This window comes from Thermothelomyces heterothallicus (assembly GCF_042370625.1).
Source record: "Thermothelomyces heterothallicus CBS 202.75 unplaced genomic scaffold P884_scaffold_16, whole genome shotgun sequence".
NCBI lineage: Eukaryota > Fungi > Ascomycota > Sordariomycetes > Sordariales > Chaetomiaceae > Thermothelomyces > Thermothelomyces heterothallicus.
In genome coordinates, this window is record NW_027192577.1 from 285353 (window position 1) to 304798 (window position 19446).

The 19446-nt window shown below is 57.3% G+C and overlaps 7 protein-coding genes across 7 annotated transcripts; 6 read left to right on the forward strand and 1 right to left on the reverse strand.

Annotated features, from left to right (window-relative positions):
- Window positions 1-121: 121 nt before the first annotated feature.
- Window positions 122-1567, forward strand: P884DRAFT_293009 (ubiquinol-cytochrome C reductase hinge protein-domain-containing protein). The gene is made up of 4 exons (XM_069444196.1): window positions 122-309; window positions 489-666; window positions 861-1004; window positions 1067-1567. Exons 1-4 carry the CDS (start codon window positions 223-225, stop codon window positions 1129-1131), a joined length of 474 nt encoding a protein of 157 aa, XP_069296357.1. The 5' UTR covers window positions 122-222; the 3' UTR covers window positions 1132-1567.
- A 1948-nt stretch (window positions 1568-3515) lies between these two features.
- On the forward strand, window positions 3516-5919 carry P884DRAFT_226344 (major facilitator superfamily domain-containing protein). Its single transcript, XM_069439649.1, has 3 exons — window positions 3516-4217; window positions 4438-4899; window positions 4963-5919. Exons 1-3 carry the CDS (start codon window positions 3861-3863, stop codon window positions 5734-5736), a joined length of 1593 nt encoding a protein of 530 aa, XP_069296358.1. The 5' UTR covers window positions 3516-3860; the 3' UTR covers window positions 5737-5919.
- Window positions 5920-5931: 12 nt separating this feature from the next.
- On the reverse strand, window positions 5932-7791 carry P884DRAFT_245899 (3-keto steroid reductase-like protein). The gene is made up of 2 exons (XM_069440448.1): window positions 7434-7791; window positions 5932-7370 (listed from the first exon to the last, which is right to left on the reverse strand). Exons 1-2 carry the CDS (start codon window positions 7505-7507, stop codon window positions 6026-6028), a joined length of 1419 nt encoding a protein of 472 aa, XP_069296359.1. The 5' UTR covers window positions 7508-7791; the 3' UTR covers window positions 5932-6025.
- A 347-nt stretch (window positions 7792-8138) lies between these two features.
- P884DRAFT_300858 (uncharacterized protein) lies at window positions 8139-9212 on the forward strand (the record flags this gene model as incomplete). Its single annotated transcript, XM_069444808.1, has 1 exon — window positions 8139-9212. One exon carries the CDS (start codon window positions 8139-8141, stop codon window positions 9210-9212), a length of 1074 nt encoding a protein of 357 aa, XP_069296360.1.
- Window positions 9213-9848: 636 nt separating this feature from the next.
- Window positions 9849-12162, forward strand: P884DRAFT_203579 (uncharacterized protein; the record flags this gene model as incomplete). The annotated part of the gene is made up of 4 exons (XM_069438508.1): window positions 9849-10907; window positions 10981-11005; window positions 11201-11614; window positions 11879-12162. 4 exons carry the CDS (start codon window positions 9849-9851, stop codon window positions 12160-12162), a joined length of 1782 nt encoding a protein of 593 aa, XP_069296361.1.
- Window positions 12163-15341: 3179 nt separating this feature from the next.
- P884DRAFT_245907 (fungal-specific transcription factor domain-containing protein) lies at window positions 15342-18502 on the forward strand (the record flags this gene model as incomplete). Its single annotated transcript, XM_069440449.1, has 4 exons — window positions 15342-16144; window positions 16344-17139; window positions 17198-18249; window positions 18352-18502. Exons 1-4 carry the CDS (start codon window positions 15819-15821, stop codon window positions 18500-18502), a joined length of 2325 nt encoding a protein of 774 aa, XP_069296362.1. The 5' UTR covers window positions 15342-15818.
- Window positions 18492-19400, forward strand: P884DRAFT_261168 (uncharacterized protein). Its single transcript, XM_069441531.1, has one exon. The coding sequence runs from the start codon at window positions 18859-18861 to the stop codon at window positions 19258-19260; it is 402 nt and encodes a 133-aa protein (XP_069296363.1). The 5' UTR covers window positions 18492-18858; the 3' UTR covers window positions 19261-19400.
- The last annotated feature ends 46 nt before the right edge of the window (window positions 19401-19446 follow it).

The window sequence follows — 19446 nt, forward strand, 5'->3', positions numbered from 1 at the left end:
ACCACGTGACGCACGGGATCATCCGGAGCTCGCTCGGCCGGCAGGACAGCCAATCAGGAACACCCAATTGGCAGCCCGGGCGGTTTTCGCTTACCCGATTTTTGCGAGAGCTCCAACGTCGCGCGATTGTCGACTCGAAGCAAACCCCGTTCAGGCGCACCCTGTCCACCCCCCTTCTACCATTGACACAGCTCGCTGCCGCTTTCCGGCCAGATCGAAACAATGGGTTTCTGGGACACCATAACCGACCTCGTTGAGGCCGCCACCCCCTGGGCGACGGCCGACGCCGAGGCCCCTGCGAAGGAGCTGGTATGATCTCTATCTCGATGCGTCACTTTCTTCGCTTTGCACCTACGCTCGGCTTTCCCGCTGGCCTTGATCTCGCCCCTATCCATTAGGGATTTGGCTCGATCCTGGCCTTCTAGCAGGGCGGGGTGGTGTCTTTTCGCTCAATGAGATAAGTTCCTGATCGCTGATGGATTCAAAAGCCCGAGGAGACTACCGCCGAGACTACCCAAGAAAAGAGCGCCGAGGCCGAGACTACCGCCGCCGAGGAGCCCGCTGCCGCCGAGGAGCCGGCCGCTGAGGAAGAGCAGGAGGAAGAGTCGGCGGAGGAAGAGGAGGAAGAGGAGGAGCTTGTCGACCCCAAGGAGAAGCTCGAGGAAGGTGGGTTTACCACGGCTCCTGCCGCTCCTCCCGCCGAACACCCCGCTCGCCAAGTTTGGTCTTGACGCCGCCATTTCCGCCGAGGAAGGAGGCGTTTGCGAGCGGCCTTGTTACTCGTCGCGCTTCGGGCGGCACAAACATGGCTCACCGCGGCGGACGGGTCGCTCAATGACTACACCACCCACCAACACAAGGACCGAGGCTGACGATCAACGGATGTGCAGAGTGCCGGAACTCCAAGCAGTGCTCTCCCGCCAAGCATCACTTTGATGAGTGCGTTGAGCGCGTCACCAAGGCCCAGGCTGAGGGCAATGCCAAGGAGGACTGCGTCGAGGAGTGTATGCTCACCCTAGTTTTCGTCCACACCCTGATACGTTTTCCCGGTTGCTGACCGAGGCAGTTTTTCATCTTGCTCACTGCGCGACCGAGTGCGCCGCTCCCAAGCTCTGGTCCATCCTCAAATAAACCAATCACGGCTCCACGATGTGCCCATCTCTCGGTCGACGATGACTGGAGCCAATGTGTTCCCCGGGTACACTTGAAATGCATTTTCTCATTACACGCATGGCTCCTATAGAAGGGGGAAGGTTCCTATAGACGTACTCGACAGGGGAAAGTTGGCTGGCTTGGTCGTTTGTGGACGAGACAGGACCGCATATACACATCGTGAGACAGAAACGCTCTACAGGGCGGTGGGGGTTAAGCAACCTGTATAATCGATTGCGTCCAGGACTGTCGACGGTTGTCACCGGCCTGGGCTTGCTTGTGTATCATAGCCCTCCCATCATCGACATTTATTAACGACTCGAGAAAGGAATAACCGGAAAACTTTCTTTTTTTAAAAAAATACCTCTTAGCAAGCACGTAGGTACATGTATGCACCGATCTTGCCCTAACCCGTACTACATCCGTCCCCTATCCGACCTCGTTTCCGGAAGATCCCCCCCAAACGCACCTAACCAACACGTGCAATTTCCTATCTGGTAGGGCTGCATAGCGCCATTGGGGGGGCCGCAACAAGACGAAGACGGATCTACTACTTACCTACCTACCTTACGGACGTGGGATCATGTCAATCAACAACAGAGCCCAAACCAGCCCAAAGACCCGGATGTCTCTAACCGTCTTCATTCACCGTCAGTCACCATCTCATTATCCACCACCATTAACCCCTTCCATCCCCCTCCTACCCTCTCTCCCTCCCAACCCTCCTCATCCGGGAGTGGAAAGCTATCCCACCGCCACGGTAATAAAAAAAAAGGAAAAAGAAAAAAAAGAAAAGAAAAAGAAATGTGACTACCCAACTTATCTACCTGCCCACCTAACTAGCTACCGTTACCCCTGCTATCCCTGTCAAGGGGCGCCGCTCTCATCTCTCAAAAGGGCTGCCGGCATGGTCTAGTGCCACGCCCTACATATGCAAGTACTCTCCTCTGCATGCGGGGTGGCCTGCATCTGTCTGCGTGGAATCTGTGTACATACACATACATAGGTGCATACGTATATGTAGGGATGTATGTACATACCTACATGCATCCGCTGCACGCACGCGCGCGTGTGTGTATATGTGTGTATGTGCATATGACGTGTCGGAGCCACCTACCTATCCTACCTCCAAGTATTCCGGAGTAGGAGTAGTAGTGGGAGTAGCAGCAGCAGCAGCAGGAGCAGCGGTAGTAGTAAGTTGGTCTGCAAAGGTGAAGTACCTCCCCGTAAGTGCCTGCCTCCCTTTAGGTCCGGTAACGGTAGATACCCGCCCTTTAGCGAGCACGGCTTGAACATGTCCTGCCTTCGCCGTCTCGGGGTGCGTCGTGTTGCTTACTTTGGGATGGTGTCAGGTCGCAATGTTGTTGTTGTTGTTGTTGTTGTTGTTGTTACTGTTGTTGTTGAAGGGTGGTGAGGGGTTCCTGTCTCTCCGAGTGATGGAGTGTCACGGGAGGAGGGGGGAGGGACTGCCCGTGGGTAGGGAGGTGGTGGTGGGGAGCCTGAGGAGGGAGGACAACGACGAGAATCCGAAGGCGGATGATGCGAGGCGGCCCCCGCGCCCGCGTGCACATTGGGGTCGCATATCCAGCGACCTGGCACATGGAGGGGACGCGAATGACATGCGAATTACGGAGTGCGCGGTAGGGGCTGGAGGGCGGAGGTGATGAATGGATGGGGAAGCTCGAGTTCTAGTCGCAGACTAAAATAAAGGATGGAAGGGAAGCAAAAGCAAGTTCCAGACATGGAGGTGGCTTAGCAAGGTACGCAGGAGGTATCTGTGTATGGTAGCAGGTAGCTGAGAGGTGGTGAACTTTTGCAGAGAGCGATGATGAAAATATCAAAAGTCCCGAGGTTGGGACGTAGCTGCGCGCGTTTGCACGGTTCTTCCGTTTGATCTTAATCCCGGAGTTGGTGTTTCAACAAGCTGGGTTCGAACTTGCCTGCAATGAATCGCTTACCACCAAAGGGTTGACATGCAGTTGAATCTCTACGGATTAGATTGATGGCTTCTAACTCGTTAGCATTAGTGAACACTAACTAGAGAGTTAGCTGCCTTGAGTTAGTCGTCGGCGAGCACATGAAACCTTTTGCTCATGTGCTCCCTTACCCTCCCATATGTACTCTATTACTCCTTCCATACTACACGTAGAACTAACCTTGGATAGCTCGTTTGGAATGCGGGGAAGCGCGGCCCCTTCCCAGTACCCTTCCCATTTCAGATGAAATCCAGTTTGCCAAGACTCGAGGAAGCAATATCAGAGGTGGAGGCAAGAGGGGACAAGATACGCGACGAACACTTCCCCTCTGGCTGCCGGTTGGGCTGTATTCCGTACATACCTACCTTACATAGCGACTGCCAGGACGTTATCGTTTCCTTGTATTCCTATAGAGTCAGAACTGCCGCGTGAAGCGGAAAGCGAGCGCCGCAGCCGCAGCCGCAGCCGCAGCCGCACCCCTTTCTCAGTGATCAATCGCAAAAGCGCACCTAACTTCCGCCCGATCCGGGTTCCGCTGCAATCCCGACACCCGCGGGCCCATGCTGTGCGACATCGTCGTCGCGCATAATTGCCGACGAGTGTCGACGCTAAACACATCGCCCGCAATAGTGCCGCCGCGAGAGAGTGTGTGAACAAGCTGCATATGCCCAGAAGCCTCGTGGTACGGACTCTCCTCGAGCCAGGATTCGGCAAGGGACCGGCCGTGGCGCGATGGGCGGACACTCGCGGTCCTGGAACGAGCTGAGAGGGGAAGAAGCCAGCGAGGTGGAGAAGGCGGCGACCAGGAGCATCGGCGGCAGCGATCACGCCCTCGGGGACAGTGATGCGGCACACAAGTCCGGCGCTGACGACAGGCTCTCGATCGAGATGGGTACGGTAACAGCGCACACGACAGATCCCGCTCTCGAATCAGGCAGACTGTCTCGCCCCGCCTCGGCAGGCACTGAATGCTCTCGCCGCGCCACTCAGGGAGAAAGAGGCACCGCGGGAGTCGAGTACAAGGTGTACAGACGACGATGGTTCGGCCTCTTGCAGTTGATGCTCCTTAATATCATTGTTAGCTGGGATGTAAGTGGCACTTTCTTTCGGCACACCTCAGTTCCCATGGCGGTCGTCGGGGTCTCCCGAGTAGTGGTATTGGGGAGAATCGGCCGTTCGTGCTCGCTCTTCAACCCTCAGCTGGGTGTTGTTCCCGCTGAATTGATTTGTCTCACCTGGCGCGGGACGGCAACTGTGCATTAAAAGGAAAATCCACGCTTGACACCTTGCTGACCGTCTTCCTCATTAGTGGCTCACGTTTTCGCCCGTAGCCAGCCATGCAGCACGGTACTTTCACACCACAGAGACCATCATCAACTGGCTAAGCACGGCATTTCTGTTCGCCTTCACATTTGCTACCCCTGTGGTCATCTACGTGCTGCATCTGGGCCCGAAGAAGTCCATCGTCACAGCGGCCGCCCTCCTTCTCGTTGGGAACTGGATTCGCTTTGCAGGCTCACATTCCAGTTCCAAGGGATTGTTTGGGGTAGTCATGTTCGGCCAGGTCCTCACTGGCCTCGCACAACCATTCGTTCTCGCCGCTCCCGCCCGATACTCCGACCTTTGGTTCACCAACCGGGGCCGAGTGGCCGCAACGGCCCTGACAAGCCTCGCAAACCCCCTCGGCGCGGCACTCGGCCAGCTAATCGTCCCATTCTGGGTCAACCAGCCAAGCGACATCTCTCGCATGGTCCTTTACGTCTCCATCATCGTGGGTCGACATTGCTTCTCATTGTGTCATCATCTTCGACTTTCTGCTAACCAGCATCTCAAGTCGTCCGTCTGCGCTGTGCCCGCCTTCTTCATCCCCTCATGTCCTCCCACCCCTGTAGCACCCTCCGCGGAAACCCCCAAACTCTCCCTCAGCGCCTCAGCCAAGATTCTATTCAATCAGCTCGAGTTCTGGCTTCTCTTGGTTCCTTTCGCGGTTTACGTCGGCCTCTTCAACTCCATCTCATCTCTCCTCAACCAGATCTTCCTACCGTACGGGTACAGTGACGAAGAAGCGGGCATCGCCGGCGCACTGCTCATCATCGTCGGTCTGGTCGCCTCGGCCGTCACGTCCCCGATCATCGACCGGACCAAATCGTACCTGCTCGCGATCCGGATCGCCGTCCCGCTCATCGGCCTCTGCTACCTCGTCTTCATCTGGATGCCCGGCACCCGCGACGGGGGCGGCGTAGCAGGGCCGTACGTCGTCATGGCGGTCTTGGGCGGCACGTCCTTCTCGCTGCTCCCGATCGTCGTTGAGTACCTGGTCGAGTTGACGCACCCGATCAGCCCGGCCGTCACGTCGACACTGTCGTGGAGCGGGGGCCAGCTGCTGGGTGGCATCCTAATCGTCGTCTCCGGGGCGCTCAAGAAGGGGGAAGAGGGGGATCCGCCGGGGGACATGACTAACGCCCTGATCCTCCACGCGGTGCTTGCGCTCGTGGCAGTGCCTCTGCCTCTGTGCTTGGGCTTGTTTGGACGAAAGGAAAAGTTGTTGTTGAGGAGGGTGAGGTCGGACGAGCAGGGGAGAGACGACACTGGACCGGGTCAAGCTTGACTGAATATTGTCGTACTGTGGGCGATCTGATGGTGTTCATGGCTGGCCATGTTTCACGAGATGGAGTTTGTACATGATGAGCATAACCCACTCCCCCGCGCCCCTCCCCCGTCTTTTCCGTTGTTGATTTGAAAGCTGTATGATACCCCATGCGGATAATAGTAAGAATTGGTTGAAGATAGCACACAGTCGAGTCACATATATTTTTTATGTTTTCAACATTACCATTATAGGGGATTAAAGCGTTATGCAGTCCTTCACCCCGTCTCTTTTTTCTTTTAGATTCTTTCTATGAGCGCCCTGCCTCGGCCGCGTCGACCATGGCCTCCCACCGCTCCCTCAGCTCTTCCATCCGCTTCCAGCACTCGGCCCCGAGCTCCTTGAACTCGACAAGCTTCTCCTCCGTCACGTCCACCGCCCCGGGTCTCCGGCCAGCCAGCTTGTGCTCCTGCCTGAGCTCGCGCATCTCCTCGACCCGGCCCTCCCACCCCCACCCGTCCACCTCGGTCTTCTTGACCCGGCACTCCCCCCACCGGTCGGTGCTGGACCCCCACTTGACGCGCTCTGCCCGCGCCCCGTCCAGCCAGCCCTGCTCCTGCAGCGCCAACCACACGGCCGCGCACGCGCCGTTGTACGCCGTGATCACGTGCCACGGCGAGCCCAGCCAGCGGGCCACGTAGAGCACCACGTTGTACCAGAAGAACATGAAGGCGTTGAGCGGGAACAGGGTCGTCTGCACGATGCCCGGGTGGACGACGTAGATCTTGGGCGGGGTGGTGGCGGTGTTGTTGTTGTTGTTGTTGTTGTTGGCGATGTTGAGGAATCGGTCGACGTAGGGCCTGGAGGCGGGGAGGGTGGCCGTCAGCGCCAGAACGTCCGTCAGCCGCTTGCTGGACTCGTAGGCCGCGGGGATCGTGACGGCCTCAAAGTCGTCCAGCGAGAGGCTGTCCCACTCCCCCTCCACGCTCGACTCCCAGATGATGCGTCCCGGGGGCAGGGCGCTACCCGCGGGGCGGCTCATGAGCGGCACGAGCCGCTGGGCGAAGACGTAGTGGCCGAAGACGTTGGCACAAAAGACCTCGCCCATCTGCGGGGTCCCCTTTTCCCCCTTGGCTCCTTTGATCGGGTCGATGACGTGCCCGGCCAGCGCGCCCTTGAAGGTCGGCCATGTCGTGGCGCTGACCAGACCCTTTGTGAAGATGTTGTGGAAGACCTTGGGCCAGTCGAGCCCGTACCAGCCCCCCATCCCGGCGTTGAAGATGACGGAGTCCAGGCGGGGGATCGTGACGTTGGTGAGGGACACGAAGTCGTCATCGTCGCTCGGGCTGCTGAGAGTGCCGGAGAGGAGCTGGTGCGCGGCTTGGCGGATGGAAGGCAGGCTGCACAGGTCGAGCTGGACGCTGAGGATGTGGACCCGCTTCGTGGTCTGCTTCGGGTCGTAGTTCGGGCCTGCCCGCGCGCGGAGGACCTTGGACGTGGCCGCGAACTCCTTCGCATGTTGCCGGAGACCGTTGATGGTCTCCCGTGACTTCTTCGCGCTCCGTGTGGTTGGTATCAATACTAGATGCGAGGAGAGGGATCGCGTGGTGAGGTATTCGTCGATGAGGCGCTCGCCGATGCCAAAGCCGATGCCGCTGCCGACCTCTCACGTCAGACCAATGGTGTTGAGTGCTCCCCCTTTCCAATGCAGGACGTACCTATTACCGCCCGTCACCAGGACGAACAGGGTGTGCTCGGGTGGGATGGCTTCCCAAGGTGCTTTTGCCGACATCGTACGTATGCCTTCGATATCTTGTCCTCCAAGATGGCAAGCTGGAGGGGAGTCCGGTCGGCGCCTCGTGCAGACGCCGGGCCAAGCCGCTGTCAGTGGAAATTTTGTCGTCTCAATTGAAACCCGCTTAGGGTTACACGTTGCGAGGTGCTGGCGGATACTAGGCGTTCTGTGAAAGCAAAAAAATGGGAATCTGTAGCAAATGCCGTTTGTGTGGTTAAATTTCTGCTAGCGTATGGTTGTGATCTAGTTAGTTTCGAAAAAACCACACCCATCCAAAAGTGTTTCCTCATGTATGTACAGTACGGTACGCAGTCGCAAAACTTCAGGGGCAGCCTGCTTCATATCCTTCCAAGAGCAGTAGGCGATCTTCGCTAGAGACAACTAACTAACTAGTGTGGATCTCCGCGGTGGACCCCAACGCTGAGTTGGGATGCCCCACATTTCAAGCGCCCCGCCGAACCTTACCAGGCACATGCATAAGGTATGGAGTCCCAGATCTTGCTTGACAGGTACGCAGTAAGGCTATAACTATCGCTGCATTCCGTAGTTCCACGTTTTATGCCTACACCTCTAGCTGGCCAAGGTTTCTCGGCATCGACGCGTCTTGCATGGCTTACAATGCATCACCATGCTCAACAAGATACTGATCTTCACTGGAGCGCCGGAAAAACATGCTCTCGATTGGAGCGCCAGCGGGTTGCTGACGGAATTTGAAGACGCCATCGCTCGGTTTGCGGGTCTCCATTCCGAGCACCGCCCACCTTCCACCACGCCGGCACCGAAACACGCTGCTTGGAGGTCGCTGCCCTTGGCCAACACGAAGATTGGAACTGGATTCTCGCAGCACTATGGCACCATCTTTGACGATGGCCTCGACGAATCTGCCTCCGAATCGGGCCTCGAGTTCCTGGATACCGTGACTTTGCCCCTCGCCTCAGGCGGCGGCGACAGCGAGCACGATCCCGCCCGCTCTCAGTTCTACGAGCACTCAATGGCCGCCCATGATAGTTTCACGCCCTCCCAGCCGATCTCCCAATCCGCCGGGCAGGAAACAACATCATTCATCAGCGACCGCACCTCCTCCTTTCTAAGTGGCGATGGCAGCCGCGCAGGGCCCATCAAGGAACCGCTACTGGTCCGGGGTAGCGACCTTGTCAGTGATCTCAAGAACATTCCTTCGGCAACATACCTCCTCGGAATTCAGCCACAAACCTTCACCTGCAACTTGATCGTAGGCATCATCTCCATCTCCCAGCCACGGGCCGTCAAGACCCGCTGGGGCGCCACCAAGTACCTCGTCGAGCTGCTTGTCGGGGACGAGACCAAGGCGGGCTTTGCCATAACCTACTGGCTTCCGTCTGACAACTTGGATGACAGCCCTCTGGCGGGGCTGCGAGTTCGAGATATCATTCTCCTTCAGAATGTGGCTTTTAATGTTTTTACAAACAAGGTCTACGGGTCCAGCGTGCGGAAAAACTGGACCAAAGTACACTTGCTCTACCGCATGAAGCTGGACTCTCGAGACCCTGGCGGTTATTACAGCACATCTGACTTGGCGGGCACGGGGAGCGTTCACCCTCAGCTCGACAAAACGCGGCGTGTTCGCGATTGGGTGCTCAATTTCGTTGGTCGACAAACTCGCACCGGTACGAACCGCCAGGCCCGCTGGAACCAACCCCCCGCGGATGATACGCAGCTGTGATTACAGCTGGGAAAGTTGTTTGAGCTCATTTTAGCCAGCTGCCATTATCTGATTTGCGGCAGCATCACGGAGCTGCGCGTCTTTCTCGGGCCCCTCACTTCGCCGCACGGTCGCCCGGATCATACTCGGCTCAGATACCAGTCAGAGCCCCCGTTCGGCCACGGGCTTGGCACAGCTTTCAGGAAGACCCACGTGTGGGCTGTGTGAATGAGCAACGCGTCATGACAGAAATTGCGACCACGCGGCATTCAGGGGGGTTGGAGGGGAGGCCTCGCCAGAGCAAGCGATACATATCGTATCCCGATGCAAAGCTCAATTCCACTTTTCTCAGGCTTTTCAGTGGAGAGCAGACTCGAAGAGCAGCGGAGGCAAAAGAATCTCGGCCCGGACCCGGGAAAGATGATGCGCAGAAGTCACAGAAAGTCCCGAAATGGCTGTCTCGAATGCAAAAAACGCCATAGTCAGTACCCTCTTCAGCTCTCTTGCCTTTGAAACCTTATATGTTCAGGTCCGTACCGGTTTACTGACGCTTTTCTGCAGTAAAAGTAATATCTCACCTTCTAGAACCATGCCGCTCTGGGGGACAACGGACTGACCTCGCAGTGCGATGAAACTCGGCCGCAATGTATTAATTGCATGACCGTCGACCGCAAATGCCAATATGCGTCTTCTTTGTCCAGCACGACGCGGTCGCCGTCGGACCGATCCACCTCTGCAGGACCTGTTTCGACCCTTGCTCCTACTCCTGCTCCTGCTCCTGCTCCTGCTCCGGCTCCGGCTCCGGCTCCGGCTTCGGCGTCGTTCCCCGGGTTGCAACCTTCTCACCAGGTCGAGGAACCACACTCGCGGGTCGATATGGTTCATATGCAGCTCTTGCACCACTACATGACCAACGGCTCACTCTACCCCCTCATTGAGAGCTGCATGAAAGACATCGTCATCAACGTGGCGCTGCGAGAGCCGTACGTGATGTATTCGCTTCTTGCCTTCTCAGCGCACCATCTCAGCATCTTCCGGCCCGAGCAGCAGCAGTTTTACCGCCACCTGGCTATCCGGCTCCAAACCGAGGGCTTGTCCATCTTCAATAGCATCGATGTGAGCTTCTATGGCGATTCTGTCGAGAAGCGCATCCCTGCCTTTATCTTCTCCAGTCTGATCGGGATTCACGCGCTCTGTGACATGCTGCTGCACCGAGATACCGACCCTGACTCGGCCATAGCTGGGTTCCTCAAATACATGAGCCTCCACCGCGGGATGCTCACCGTCATGCACGGCTATTGGGACGAGCTCAAAAAGTCGGAGCTCAGAGTTTTGTTCGAGGAGCTCGTGCCACAGTGGTTCTCATTGACGAGCGAAGGGCGTGACTGCGATGATATTCGCGAGAGGCTCACCGCGGCGGGCCTGGGTACTGACGAGCTGGAGGGTGCGCTCCATGCTGTGGACCTCATCCAGTGCGTGCTCGATGCCAAGCCGAACGCAGAGAGGCGAGCGTATATCCTTTGCTCTTGGGTGGCAATGCTTCGCCCGGCATTTGTCACGATGTTGGAGAACGCCCGGCCCGAGGCCCTGGCCGTTCTTGCGTATTATTTTCTGGCGATGCACCACTGCCGCGGACTGTGGATGATGGGCGATGCCGGCCAGCACTTTCTCACCTTGCTCGCCGAGCACTTTCGCGGGGGGAAATGGTATGCCTGGGTAGAGACACCGTACCTGATGCTGCAGGATGCCTTGAACAAGGAGGCAGAAGGCAGCCGGGCCCAAACAGAAGCAAGCCTTCAGTCCTTCAACCCTACGTGAGTGGCATCTTGATCTGGGCCGCTCGTCACATGACCCCCCTTGCGCGGCGGGCGTTGGAGAAGCCCCCCCCCCCCCCTTTTCCCCTATTTTCCCCCCTCTGGTCCCCCGTTGTGGGGTTCCGAAGAGCGATCACGACAAACAAGAGGCGGCTACCGAGCAGTTCCCCCCACCTTAACCGTCACAACGTCGAGTAACGACGGCCCGTCGTACCGTCCCGATGGCCCGGAACTTCATGGTCACTCGGCCACAGGAAGCCGATGCGCCCCGCATCGCCGAGATCCACCTCGCCGCCATGGACGCCAATCCCTTGCTGCATGCGCAGTTCCCCGCATCCGAGAGCCTCAAGTCTCTGCAGCAATTTCTCGAAGCAGACACCGCCGAACAGCTGCGAGATCCCTCTAGTGGGGTCCTGATCGCGCGAGATCCGGAGACTGGCGTCATCGCGGGCTTTGCCAAGTGGAACTCGCCGTCGCACCCCGAGAAGGTCAAGCTAGAGAGCGGAAGCTTGCGGGACCTCGAAGGGTGCCGGCGCGAGTTCCTCGACCGGTATGTGTCGCTTGCGGAGGAAGCTAGAAAGAGATGCTTTGGGGATCAGCCTTGCTACTGTATGTGCTTATCATTTCCATTTCCCTTTCAGTCTCTTCGTTTCATCTACGGTAGTATGTCTATCTCAAACGTGTGTGTGGTCTTGCCCCCCCCCCCCTCTTTCTTCTCCCAGGGGGCCAGCTGCCGCAACCGGGAGCTAGTTCAATTGTTCTTCGGCCCGGCCCGCTCCAGGGCAGACCTCGGATCCCTTGCCCCACCCCGCCCGGCTCACTTAGACCTTCTTACATTAGGGCCGAGCCCAGGCTAACGGATCAGCCGGTCAGGCATAAGTTTCATTTGCACCGACCCGGCGTATCAGGGGCAAGGCGTCGGCACACTGCTCACTCGAAAGGTGCTCGAGCTAGCCAAGACAGATGGACTACAAGTCTACCTGGAGAGCACGGATGTGGCAATACCGATGTACCAGAAACTGGGCTTCCGAGTCATTGACGAGTTTCAGATGAAGATACCGGGGCTAACAAGTGATGAAATTACGGTCTCCTATAGAGAGCTGTGTATGGTGTGGCAACCCGGATCAATGACGCTGGAGGATGGCCGGTCAGCTTGAGAGAGCATGCGATGGATCTCCCTTGAACTAGCTAATGGGGCAAAATTACCACACGAGACATCCATGGGTAGATGCTTGGAATCAACACAAAGCACGGGCTCCTCTGTGCACGCACAGTCGGGCTCATCCGGACTTAAACAGCCGATCGGGTAGAGCTGAATTCTTTCCGAGACACGTGTCAGCGGAGATAGCTTACCTTCGCACATTACTTGTCGGGTAGGCCAGACCCGTATAACAACGTATAGTGTACCGATTACTTGGGGTGGTACGACACTCCGCTCGGCTCCGGCGACCACGCAAGCAACAATTGGAAGTCGGCTCACGGCCTGCATACCTGCCCTAACCCAACACCACAGACTGCCGCAGGATATTCTTGCCGGGATTGGTGTGGCTTGGGGGAGAGATCAGCGGGCCGAGTCCAGTCTCATCTCCAAACTTTGCTCCGGAGAGCTACTCGTTGCCGTGTACTGATCACAACCTCTTTTCGATCTGATGCAGATTGGCCAAGTCGGACAAGTCGATGCCGCCCACTACCCTTCGCCCCCAAACCCCTCCCCCCTTTTTTTCCCCTCCTTTCCGCGGCCATGCGCAGATCTGTCGGATCTCGGCTGATTGTCGTGCGACAATGACGGGACGCGATATCGTCCTTTGCATCCGTATTCTGTATGTGCACTGTCCCGGAGGGTGTCGTGGTTGTGCGGTGTGATCGCTGCGCAGGGCACAGAAAAAAGTGGAGTGGGGTTGCTTTTTTGAGTAGCTTCCCACTAACTACACTTCAGAGAAGAAACATTGGGCAACTTTCGAGAACCTGGGGTTGGCGATGTGCAAGAGCAGGTAGGAATCATCGCCCAACCTGGCCCGTATCAAACAAATCGCACGCTCGGCTGCAGCTCGCCGAGGTCTTGTCAAGGGCAGTACGGATATGATCATCTCGTCGGTCGACCGAGATAATTCGTGCACCATTGAAAAGACAAAGAATCATACAAACGACACCCACACGCTTTTTTTTTCTTATTATTCGATCCATACTCCGTACATACGGACATACCACCTGGCTGGGCCCGACTAGTTGTCAGATTCCTTCTGTCCATTTACATGGTTACAGACCTTTGCCTTATTGGTTACCAGTTAGCGAGTGTACACATTATGTTCCACGACTTGCACAGCAGCGCGGTATCGTATGCGCAGACAAATGATATGGGACTTGTTTGCGGCATGTAATCCGTATATTTCGCCGACACCCCACTTGCTGCTCTGCGATGCGCCCGTCTATCCGGCTCTTTTCTCAGTGGGTGAATAGCAACGATAAAGATTCGGAGCAGGAAGTGCCAGACTGCGTCTTCTGGTTTCGTTGCAGGGCAACCCCGGGTCAGACGGCGCGCTAAGACTGCTGGTGATACGACTCCCAGCCGTCCAAAGGCTTGGCCTCGTGGGATTGTCGTTAAGGCAAATAAAAAAGCGAAGCGGGAGTCGAGGCGTTGCCATGACGTGTTATTATCGGAAACTGCGGGCACTGCGCTGAGCACCGTAGTAGTCGGGAAATAATCCGTACATCCCAGATAAGTGCAGTGCGCGAAGGGCTCTGGGAGAAGAGATATGGACTTAGCTGCGGAACTCTCCTTTTTTTTTCTTCCAAGATGCTACTGGGTCTCGATGGACCCGACGCTGACTCGGCGGAGGGAGAGCAATTACGTGACAAGTATTCCCAAACGGGCGGGAAGAGGGCAAGCCCAGGGCATTTCGGCGCGTTCTGGTTGGCTGTTGGAGCCACCTCTGCATCGCCCGGTTCGAACGATGGCGGGGCTCTTTGCGGAGTCGGTGCGAGGGTCGCGTGAGTGACTTGCCCGAGACTTGATCGGTGGATGGCGGAAGCTGGGGTACAAGCACTTGGCGGTGAGAGCCCAATACATTTTCAGTGTGGTAAGGCCGACAACCTGTTAGTGCGGCAGCTTCGTGTTAGGTGGGGCGCAAGTCCTTGCAGGTAACATGCACGCTGCGACGTTATCTCTGGAGCCTTTTGCCATTACAATAGGAATTTCAACATGAAATCGACGTCTTTCTTTGATAAGATGCAGAATGCATGGGTGTTATCAAGATGCAATGTTGCAAGTCTTCTCCGGATAACTCTGATGCAGATCAGGCAGCTCCATCTGCCTCACAACGAGAGCCTAAAGTGAAACTGTTGCTACACTGCGGATTAGTAAAGTCGTCGTTCTTTGCAAGCCTCCCGTAGGTTCATCGGCAGAACCGGGCACAATCTGGTCATGCCATCTGGAAGATGATCGGCGAGAGCGCTGGGTTTGGGAGGCAAACTTGTGGAAAAGCTGGTCCCTGGGTTCCTTGGATGTTAGCTCTCCTTTTTACTGTGACATCACTGGCCTGCCTAGCTCTGTTTTTTTCCTCCCGTCTCGGAGTTGCACCCTCCTTTACGGATACTCCTTGGTCCTTGCCTGTTTAGTCGGGCCAGGGATATGGGGCTTCTCCCTTCCAACTGCATCTTATCGAGCCAAGCTCCTTCCCAGCCCCGTTGAGCTCTCTCCACTTTCTCAACGGCAAGACCGAATCTGCGAACGAGTTCCAAACTTCAAAATGAAATACTAAGCAACCGGATCCCACTCGGATCAACAAGTCGCACTGCTCCAGGAGTAGAGACAGCCAAGATTCCCCCTGCCTCTACCCCCCTCCTTCCCAGCCGCGCAGCGTGTCTTGCTATCGATGCAAATGACGCGCATAAGCCTGGCCTATCTCGTCCTGGTCTCTATCATCACATAGATCGGGGCCCCCAATTCGCGGAGTGCCGTGGTCTCGGTCCGCTTTTTCCAAATTCACGACCCTGCATAACGCCGCTACTGATTCCCTCGCCTTATCGTTCTCTCTCCCTGTCCACGCCCGCCGCCAGGCCGCTGTGTCCCATTCTCCCTAGTCTCTCACTGTACGACAAGACCGCGGCCGACGAACCCCTTCAGCGGCACGGCGTGGGAAAACCTTCAACCGGCGGTTGCTATCAACGATAAGGAAGGGCCTCAAGTGGGCTGGTTGCCGGTTGCGCGGGGTACCGATCCCGAACCAAACATTTACAACGCTACTTGCCAACTTGACCGGGGGAGAGACGGGCGTGGGGAGGTCTGCAGGGTCGCGAGGGGAATTGTTGTTTTTTTTTGGGGGGGGAAGGGTCTACACTAGTTAGCACTGCGCCGGGAGCGAGAACAAACGTCGCCTTATCTACGAACCAGAAGCTTGGTTCTTATCGGCCCCAGACTCGCCCCCGGCGTTCTGTCGACCTGCATTGCCGGCAACTATCTCTGGGGCGCACTAACATCGCGTTCAACACACCATCTCGGGTTCCGGATCGTTGGCTCAACGGCCAGGGCCTGTTTTGTTGACCTATCCGAGGCGTACCTCCACCCATCGCTCTCGTCGGGCTGCTGCGACTGGGGCGCTTGTGATTCTCGATCGAGAGCCGCTTGGCTGGGGAAGTAGCATCTCCGTGCGCTTCCATACGAGCCGCTCCTTGAAGCGACGCAGTACCGGGTTGCTTCTCCATCCAAGGTTACAGCCCCTCCGGAACATCTTCCTGAGCTGCAGCTTGCCCTTACGCCGCGAGATTGGCAGCAAACCCCCGGCCGTGGGCATTCCGCTCAGCTTTTACCTACACCATGTCTACCCCTTGCACCGTCCCCCGGACGGCTCCCATAGCCATTGCGCCAAAACCGCCACGCTTCCCTCCAAGCCGCCAGAGCAGCATACACCTTGATTCGTTCCGCAGCGGCTTCAACTCGCCCGACTCGGACTCGGTTAGCGGCTTCCCGGCCCACCCTTGCGAGGCCTGCTTGAACAGGAAGACAGACTGTGCCATGGGCGACGATGAGGAAAGCTGTGTTGCGTGCCTGGTAGCCGGGACCGAGTGCTCTTTGATCGACAGCCCCGCGCCACGGAAGCGCAAGTTGAACGGCGACGCTGAAACTAGCAGTAGCAAGAGAAGGTGAGATGCCCCCCCCCCCCCTTTTTCCCTCTCCCCCATCTCCCCTCCAAAGAGCTTTTTTGGTAAAACACCCCACGCCTCGTCCTCTTGCTTCCCCCCTTACCTCCCCCCCGTTTTTAGTCTACCCCAGTGTCCTCTTTATGAGCCCTTGGCTCGGCACGCGACGTCGAATTATCTAACGCCCGATTGGCCAATGTAGTTCCCCCGGACGGTCCGATATCAGGAGACGGCGGCATCAGCAGCAGAGCTTTTCGTGCACCACGACCAGCAGTTCCCTGATCGAGGACATGGCCAACTTTGGCGGTCCGACCTTGCTGAAACGCACCCTCGGTCTCCAGGCGGACAGATACAGCCAGTATATTGGACCAACTACCGACTTTGAGCCCTCTCTCATTAACCTCTCCCCATTTGACCCGCACGACGAGAGCCTCCTCGCGCGGGGTACTCTCAGGCGAGTGAGCGATAATGACACCTTCTTGCTGTTGCCTGATCACAACACTCCCGGCTATGACCACATCCTCGAAGATGCCGACGAGATCGAGAACATCGTGGCACCCCATGGCCGCAAGCTGATAGATCTGTATTTTCGGGTCGTGCACCCGGCCTTCCCCATCATCCAAAAGGGCGTGTTCCTCGAAAAGTACGAGCGGTCCCACCGCGAAATATCGCCCCCGCTTCTCTCCGCCATCTATATCCTTGCCATCAACTGGTGGGAGCACTCGGAGGATCTGGCCGGTCTTCCCCGCCCTAATGTTCGCGAGCTGGAGAGGCTGGTGCGGACCACGCTGGCTGATGCCATGTACCGGCCCAAGCTGTCAACCATACAGGCCGGTCTGATCCTATCGCAGCGGCCCGAGGGCGACCAGTGGGCTCCGACGGCTCAGCTCGTCGCGATTGGGCAGGAGCTGGGCCTCCATCTCGATTGCACCCACTGGAAGATTCCGCCATGGGAGCGCGGGCTCAGGAAGCGCCTGGCCTGGGCCCTGTATATGCAGGTAAGCCTCGCTGCACGGAAGACCAGTTCTTCGCAAACCTAACAAGCTGGGAATCAAGGACAAATGGGGGGCACTTGTCCACGGTCGACCGTCTCACATTTTCGCTTCCAACTGGGCGGTGCAGAACCTCAACCCGAACGACTTCCCCGACGACGAATGGGACGAGAACGACGTCGAGGAGAGGTTAGAGATCGAGCGCGGCCGGGTGGTGTTCGGGCAGATGGTGCGGCTCTCACAGATCCTCTCCGAGATCCTCGAGACCTTTTACACCTTGGAAGCCTCCCGAGCGACTGCCAATGCGGGCGCGCAAGCGACACAGCTGATCCTCTCCCTGGCCAAGCCTATCCAGCTAAAGCTCAAAGATTGGTACTCGGGCCTCCCAGCCGTCGTCCGCATGGACTCGTCGCTTCAGAGCAGCCTCCATCAGCCCAACCGCCTCTCCAGCATAGGCTACCTCCACCTGGCCTACTTTGCCACGGAGATTACCCTACACCGGCGCATCATCCGCTCCATGGATACCGCGGCGGCGGCGTCGGCGGCGTCGGCGGCAGCCGGCGCCTCGACGCCCTCGTCCTCTGCCACCTCGCCAGGCGTCAACCCTCCTCCGGCCGGCGGTAGCAGTGGCGGCGTCGACCCCTACATCCAGCATATTTGCCGCAGTGCCGCCAAGGCTCGCCTCATCTCGGCCATGGACTTTGTCAACCGCCTCACGCCCTCCCACCTGCGCGCATTTTGGTACTTTGCCTCCAAAACAAACTTTGCCCTCATTGGCACCTTTGGCTCTCTGCTCTGGGCGACGTCCCCTGGCCGAGAAGAGGGCGAGTGGTACCGCCGCAGGCTGGGCGAGTACCGCTGGACGCTGTCGGTCAGCTCGAAGCCCGGCGAGGGTAAGGGGCTGACGGAATTCGCCATGGGCATGCTGGACATCTCAACAGGGCTGCTCAAGAAGCTGCCGGAGAAGCCCTTGCTGAGTCGCAGTGAGAGCGGGGTGGATATTGACGCGGCGAGACGACAAAGCCTGTTGGCCTTGGGAGGGACCGGGATATCGGCGAGTGACAGTGGGGGCGGCGGTGTCGGTGGCAGTTCGTTTGGGAGCGCCGGGAGGAGCGGGTTGACCATGGGGGGGATGGGCATGCGCAGTGGTGCTGTTGGCGGCGGCGCTGGTGGTGGTAATACTCGTTCTGCTGCTGCCGGCGGTGCTTTTGGTGGAAGGGGTATGACTGGTCCGGAGAACTATAGGGAGATGCGTAGTGCCGAGGCGAGCGGTGTGCAGAGTCCGCTCAGCGAGGAGAGCGAGAGTGAGGACGAGGAGACGTACGGGAACTTCTCGGCGACGGCGGGAATGGCTGGATTGGCAGATTGAGTTTCTGCTCGGACCGGCGACGTGCTCCCAGGCTAGCGCGATTTATCCCGTGGCTGACAAGTTGAAAGTTTGCGTCGTGGCAATTGGTGGTGGAGCGGCTGTTTGAGTTGGCCGGATATCGCTACATTAAAGATCTGGCCGGCCCGTTCCTTGGTGCTGGTGCAGAGGAGGAGGATAAGCCATTGCGATCGACGGTGGGAAAGGGACGGGAGGTTTGCGCAGCATGGCGTGCCGAGCACGCGATCTAGGCCGGAGCCAGTAACGCGCTGCCGAGCTGAGATCGGGCGGGATGGCGTCATCCCGACAAGCAGCTTGCCCGACTCGTCATATTTTTGTTTTTATTCCCGCTGACGTCGATGATGCCTCCCGAGATGGGGGCAAGAACAGCACGACAGCTTGATGTTGGGAAGTCAGGCTTGGTATACTACGGGTGTCGACCTGCACAGCCGGATGGGAAGGTGTGCTTTCGCAATTGGTCACAATGGATGGTCACCCCCTGTCGGGTTGGCCCGGGCATGTGTGATGAAGAGGGATGGACGGATTTACAGCAAATGAATTTTATGTGTCATGTCCTTTTTCTTTTTCTTTTTCTTTTCCTTTTCCTTTTTCTTCTTTTTTTTCCTTTTTTTCTTCTTTTTCTTCTTCTTTTTGATCTCGTTTTATTTTTTTTCTCTTTTTTCTTTGGGGTTCTTTTCTTCCTCTCTCTCATTTCGTCTTGTCGCTTGTTTCGACTTTCAACAGGAATGACCGGGACTTGATACCCACCAGCTTATAGACGATTTCTGGGTGTCTCTGTCTCTAAAGTAAGCATTGGGGGACCTGATTTGCTCATTGCAAGTGGGTCGGAGTTGCTGGATTGGTGGAGATTAAGGGTATATATATATAGATTGCTTACGACGGACGAAATCAAAGTACGGATTACGTCCGTATTTTATCTTTGCATC

Coding starts and splice junctions, on each gene's coding strand:
- P884DRAFT_293009 (XM_069444196.1), top strand. CDS start 223: ATGGGTTTCTGGGACACCATAACCGACCTCGTTGAGGCCGCCACCCCC. Junction 310..488: donor AGGCCCCTGCGAAGGAGCTG/GTATGATCTCTA, acceptor TGGATTCAAAAG/CCCGAGGAGACTACCGCCGA. Junction 667..860: donor CAAGGAGAAGCTCGAGGAAG/GTGGGTTTACCA, acceptor CACCAACACAAG/GACCGAGGCTGACGATCAAC.
- P884DRAFT_226344 (XM_069439649.1), top strand. CDS start 3,861: ATGGGCGGACACTCGCGGTCCTGGAACGAGCTGAGAGGGGAAGAAGCC. Junction 4,218..4,437: donor ATATCATTGTTAGCTGGGAT/GTAAGTGGCACT, acceptor CTTCCTCATTAG/TGGCTCACGTTTTCGCCCGT. Junction 4,900..4,962: donor TCCTTTACGTCTCCATCATC/GTGGGTCGACAT, acceptor CAGCATCTCAAG/TCGTCCGTCTGCGCTGTGCC.
- P884DRAFT_261168 (XM_069441531.1), top strand. CDS start 18,859: ATGATGCCTCCCGAGATGGGGGCAAGAACAGCACGACAGCTTGATGTT.
- P884DRAFT_245899 (XM_069440448.1), bottom strand. CDS start 7,507: ATGTCGGCAAAAGCACCTTGGGAAGCCATCCCACCCGAGCACACCCTG. Junction 7,371..7,433: donor CTGGTGACGGGCGGTAATAG/GTACGTCCTGCA, acceptor AGAGGTCGGCAG/CGGCATCGGCTTTGGCATCG.